General features: G+C 39.8%; 1 protein-coding gene across 1 annotated transcript in view; it reads right to left on the reverse strand.

Moving 5' to 3' along the window:
• The window catches only part of LOC136554122 (gamma-aminobutyric acid receptor subunit rho-2), a 31222-nt gene extending 26798 nt beyond the window's left edge, over window positions 1-4424 (reverse strand). The window contains exon 1 of the mRNA XM_066545920.1: window positions 4297-4424. Coding sequence (XP_066402017.1) covers window positions 4297-4409 — 113 coding nt within the window. The 5' untranslated portion in view covers window positions 4410-4424. The remainder of the gene's footprint in view (window positions 1-4296) is intronic.
• Between the last annotated feature and the right edge of the window lie 1930 nt (window positions 4425-6354).

Raw genomic sequence — 6354 nt, forward strand, 5'->3', positions numbered from 1 at the left:
GATCTGTGAGGGCTGGGAGGTACCACAGGCTGGAGGAGGTGTTTGCAGTATCCATTAAAAAACAGGAAAAAATGCAGCTCCACAAGGCAAGAGAGGGAAGTCGCTGCCAGCAGCAGCAGCTTCAGCAGGGATCACCAGACTGCTTGCTCCAGTGGAATGCTGTTTGGAAAATGTTGGTGTGCTGAGCCTTGTGCTGCCGTGTCCTGGTGATTGCCTTCTGCTCCTGGGTCCCAGCCTAAGGCTGGCATGTAGCATGCCCTGAAAATGGCATCTCTAATGAGATTCTCCAAAGGACTGACCACTTCCAAAAACCTTGGCAGGAAGTCTTTAGTTAAGAACAGGCCAAAGCTGTTGTTGTTCTATTATTTCTCTAGAGTCCCATACTGTTCTTATCAGATTTCTAAAGTCCATACCTCTTGGGTGTATTCTTACAGCTGCCAACCTTCACTGACTCCTTCTTCTGCATGCTGTTCTCTCTCAGGTCAGGGCTCCTCCAAGGCTCTCCCTGACTGGCCAACCTGCCCCCTTTTATCCCAGTTGTCTTCATTGGTTACAGCTGCAGCCCAATTAAGGACATCACAGCTGCAGCTCATCAAGGGCAACCGGGACCTCTGGGGCAAAGCCTCTATACAGATATTCAAATACATTTCCTCTACTATACAAAGCCACTTCTGTATCAAAGGCAGAAGGCTTCACATGGCTGGTAGGAGAGAGGAACAGGCAGAGTCAGAGTAGGGTGGGCATGGGTCACTGGAAACATGGCATTCACTGGCACAACAGAGATGGCAAATGTCTCCTGAGTTCTCAATTTATGCAGAGCAATAAACATTACCAGAAGCATTACCAGCAATTTTTATAGAGCAGTAAATATTAACAAAACCACTAATTTTCAGAGTTTCTGTCTTTTGGAAATTCTGTCCAGGTGGATAATCTAGCAGGATTGCCAGCATTTGTTTACCATTTCTTAGAGGCAGCCCCTACTGAGCTACTGAAGAGTACCCAAAACTGTTTCAAAAACTCAGTGCTGGACTTTCCAGCAGCATTTGCTTGGCACTTGGGGTAAGGCTGATGCTCTGAGGAAGATGCAAGCACAGCTACATACATTGTACAGCCAGTTCTACCCTCAGCAAGTCTGACCTGCCTTGGCAGCACGAGCTCAAACTGTGTACACAGCTCTCTGGAAAATCCCAGCTATCAACAGAGCAGCATAGACCATCTGACACACACACCTGCAGCTTTCCATATTTACACTGTTTCCTTCAGCACCAGGCTGTTCTTCCTCTGTGTAAATTTATTCTTTGGTGTGCAGGTAAGGTTGGGGCAAACAAAATGCCCTGCCCAGCAGTCACCCAGATGACTCCAACGAAACATTTTACTTTGCAATTCATTTATCACTTGAATTCTCCAAACAAAAGGAAATGGAAAAATTTTTAACCAACAATGCTGTTACAGTTCTAGGGCCCTTGGTTGCATGCACCATTTGTACATCTTGCACATCAGCAAGAACACACTCAGCTTCACAGAAACAAGTATCACTGATTTCCTTCAGTTTCTCAATCGAAGTGGCAGGGACTGTACACCATGGAAATTGTGAAAAACTGCTATCAAAGTATGAAGGCAGGAGCTGCTACTCAATGAGCACACACCAATTTCCTACACAAAACCTGGGCTCTCCAGGGCATAACATGAGGAAGTCTTGGGCAACAGTCAGGGCAGGGATGCACACAGGCAGTTGTTTCTTTATGTTATACCTCAATCTGTAGGAGCAGAGATGTGCTATCAGTGAGGGGGGGATGCAGGAGTAAGAGAAAATTAAATGCAGAGCAGTTTCTAATCAAGCAAGGATTATCCATTCAGCATGCTGAGCGAGGCACCGCTCATGGAAAAAAATCATGTGTTACAATGTATTAACACAAACAACCAGGAGTAATTAAGGATGAACAGGAAACTTAACCTGGCAATTCTTAATTTGGCTTCCTAACCTGACCTTCCCCATGTTCCTTCCCCACTTAGGCACAGGCTCAACAGCTTCTCCACGGCATGGTGGCAGAGAGCTGCCCCAGAACCCGCAGGAGCAGCACCCCAAGGCCCAGAGCTCTGGGGGAAGGACCTCTGCACCCGGGGAACTCTGCGCAATGTCTGAGCAAGAAACTGCAGCGCTGAAGGAGTTCTGGACCTGCACACCCCAAGTGATATTCTTGAAGTCCATGTAAAGATCTTTAGATCAGGCTGATTTATCACCTTAGTGGACACAAAATATCAAACTTACCAGCTGTAGACTCCCAAATATAGGAATAAATATTATTTTCTTTAATAAGGAAAGTTTACTGTAAAATTTACTGTTCCTTATGATAAGTCAGCAAGAGAAATACTTAGCAGAAAATGTTATGGAATTATTTAAAAGATAATTCTTTCAATTTCTCTTATATGATTAGAAAACCAGCCTAGGAACTAGTTTTAGTTTCCTCTTACTAGAATAGTCCACTATTCATTGTATAGTGGACTATTCACTAATTGATACTAATTTTTTTTCTACGTAATTGATAATGAATATGAAATTTAAAATAAATACAATTGAATATTGAAATATAAAAATTGAAATATAATTTAATAGGAAAATTAAAATATTAACAATACTGCTCCATATACTTTTTTTTTGTTGCAACATTGCATTATTCTCTGTATTTAAAATGTCATTCTCATTTGACAATCCCTAAAACCTGATTTAATAAAATTTTTAATAACTACATTGCATAGGAATCGTATGTATGTGTATATATATATATATATATATATATATATATGGCATATAGTTTCCAAGATCCTACATAGATGGAAAATTGTTAATTTAAATCATGACACCAGAGAATATTAAATAGTGTTGTTATTCTTTGTAGTATATTTATAAAAATAATTTTATCAGTGCATTGACTTTCACTCCGTCACAACTCATGAAAATATCAGCACTGTAGAACTTTTCTCCAAGTTCAAATAAAGCACAAAACTTTTAAAGCAGGGAAACTTTTACTTCAGGGCCAATTGATATTTAAAGAAGGATTTACACTATTTTATCACTTTTAAGTATGTAATTTTTACTACACAGAAAGGTTTGCAAGGAAGTGCTACTGTTCAATCCCCCACATTCCTAAGAATATAGACATTGGAATATTTTCAGAGTCCAATGAAAGATCTCATTCAATAATTGAGATTCTGTGAACTTCAGTGGTAAAACTTCAGTTGACTATAGGATTTCAGGATCATGCCCTGGCTGTTTCAGCTTTTTAACATTTACGTCACTAAAAGCATATGCCACTGTATTTTTTCAATAAGTAGTGTAAATCTGATAGCATATTATGTTTTACTTGCTTCTATTTCGTCATGTTTCCTTTCAAAACATTCAAATAACAACACTCTCTTTAAAAGCATTGAGTGATAAACTGAAAAGTCCACAAAAATAAATGAAAATTTGGAAGTTTACAGCCATAGTGAAAGCATTTAATAAGATGGATTAACCCAATTTTATTTGTGAGCCCTTCAAACAATGAATAGTCTTGTAAGATATAACTGCCACTGGATGACATAACCACAAAAAAGGATAACATACTTTGGACTGTCTGGCAGGTTTGGAAGATTATCTTTTCTAATGTAAACCTCTAGACAAATCTCAGCAGCGGTAAATCTAATAAACTTTACTAAGACCTTTAACTCATTCTTGTGCTTTCACTTAACTTTAAAATACATTTTTTTATGCTTCCATGTGTTTATTTTAAAAAATAAATTAATTTTACAATCCCTGGCTAACTTCCAAGGTTTAATTTGTTATCAATTACCACAATGTGTGCTAACCAACATCCCCATCTCAAATTGTCAGAGCATAATGGGCAAGTGAATATAAGTAACATGGACATTGCAGCAAGCAGGTGAATAACCTGCCCAGAAACACTACTGAAACATTAAACAGTTGCACATTTGACCATCTCTGTTAACTGCAACTCCTCTGAATTCCCTCAGAAATTTGCAGGTATGGCTAAGAATAATTTTACCACAATCCATGCCAAAGCAGTCAACTTCTCTTAAAACCTGCCTCACTCACAGTTAATCAAGGTTAGCCATAGAATTGTCCACTTACCAACAAAACTGATTATACTACCAGAGACTTTACTAAAACATTATCTGTAAAGCTGTTTGCACGCACAGTATACATGAAGACATTGACAGAGTAGGTTTTTGTATGCCTGTAGTAATGTATTTGTATCACTGCAGGAAAAGATACAGACATGGTTCAGTAACCCTTACCTTGCCCTCTGCACATCCGGATGGGTCGTCCACCTCCTCCTCCTGTGCCTTCTGCTTTCCACGAGAAGAACGAAGCAGAAAATCAATAAAAGGAGTTTTGTGAAATAAGGCATCTTGTTGGAAATGGGAGCCGAGCACGCTGCACTCCAGTGACCTGCTGTAGTACAAGTCCCCCTGGGCTTAAACATTGAATCAACTCTGATTCTGGCGTGTGGCCTCGGTGGGCGAGCAGCGGCACAAACGCTGCGTTCCCGGCGTGATGCATCCCACAGGCTCCCGGCGGCTTCGCACTCGGCGCTTTTCCCTCATCACCGCCTCATGATTGGCCATGACTCGCCAGGTTTGCCTCACTGCACAGTGCCACCGGCTCCTAAAGGATACTTGCTAAAGCCATTATATAAAAACCCGCAATTCTGCACGCCGGCTCTTTGCTCAATCCCCTAATCTCAGTGCTATCCTCCTGCCAGACTGTAAAACCAGGCTGTCCCTTTTCATTAGGCTTTCTACATTTTTTGATCCTCTGTACGGCATCTCTTTCAACTGGTAACTGCCTGTGCCACGTTTCAGATGTGTATCTCATTGTAAAATGTATGTATTTTAATGGATTTAGGGCAGTTGAGGCTCTGTCTGACTCCTCATGTTGTTGAAGAGAGAACATGAGCTACTTCCTCTGAAAAAGCTGATTTTATTTACTGTTAACTTAAAAGGAAAATTAAAACAGTAACTCCCAATCTATGCATGCAATCGCCTTTACATAAACCAAGTCACCATTTTTTTTTCCAAAAGGCTTTTGCATAATCAGCCATTTTAACTTTTATCAAAGGAGATCGAAACTCAAATTAAAATCAGTTATTTCTTTAATCACAATGACAAAGCTGTTTCCAAAACCCATTCAAGGTTTATTTCCTCACAGCCCGGTCACAGGGCAATGCTGATTTGGCCTCTGTGTGCAGCACCAGGCTGTGCTAACAACAGCCAGTGTGTGGTACAGGGGCAGAAGTCTCAGAAGTCTGCCTGGCACAGCAGGGACTCTGCAGGACAAGAAAAGCGCATTCAGAGCAGAAACTCCAGAGGAGCGAGTGAGTGAAAACTCAGCAGAAAGGTCTGGAGGGTCAGAGCTCTTGCAGAACCCCCTCTGTCAGCCCACGTTTGCAGTACTTGAACGGGGATTCAAGCACACCAACAAGGAAACACAGGGCTTCTGTCTTAGAGGCTACAGGATCTGAACAGGTTTTGTAGGATTTTGGTGTGGGTTGTTTTTTTTTTGGGGGGGGGGGGGGCATTTGTGTATTGGTTTTTTTGCTTGTTTTTATTCAATTTCTAATAAGACAAATAACGTAAAAATATGTTAATTAATATATTGACATCAAATTGGTCTGCAGCAGAAGTCTAACTGCTGAACAAATACATACTTTTTTTGTCTGAACTTCTTACAAAAGTTATTTTTTCACCTTTTTTCCGTTATACCTGTAAACAAAATTATGAATAATACAGAGAAATGCTAAAGGACTCAGATTTTGGGGGTTTTCTAAATTTACACATCTTCCTTAGACACAAAACGGGTTTTCCTTCTTTTAGAAGTTGTTATAGCTACTTTAGTGTTGCAATACAGAAATATAGACTACAGTTGATAAAATGTAGGAAAGCTCTAGCTAGCTCAATAAATACTTGCTGAAAAACAGGATGAGAATCTCACTTAAGTCAGTGCTATTATGTTTGACAGCAACAAAATGAAAGCTAGCTAAACTTCCTTGTCTTTGAAATAAACACGCTGAACAGAAATATGAGCAATATGAGCAATAATACAAGAGGAAAATTATCCCACTTTCTTCTACTTCAGTACTTAAATAGTCAAAGACAAAACTTCTCAAAACCCTAACAACTGTAGGTCTACTGCTTGTACATGCCTTTTCACAGTATTCATGAATATTACCAGGGACTTATTATAATAAGTAGATCCCTGGATACAAAGTATTGATTTTAGAGTAAAAAAAACCAAAACACATTGAACCCCCCCCCAAAAACAACAACAACAAAAAAAAACCAAACCAAAAACAA

The sequence above is a fragment of the Molothrus aeneus genome, chromosome 3, assembly GCF_037042795.1.
Source record: "Molothrus aeneus isolate 106 chromosome 3, BPBGC_Maene_1.0, whole genome shotgun sequence".
Taxonomy (NCBI): domain Eukaryota; kingdom Metazoa; phylum Chordata; class Aves; order Passeriformes; family Icteridae; genus Molothrus; species Molothrus aeneus.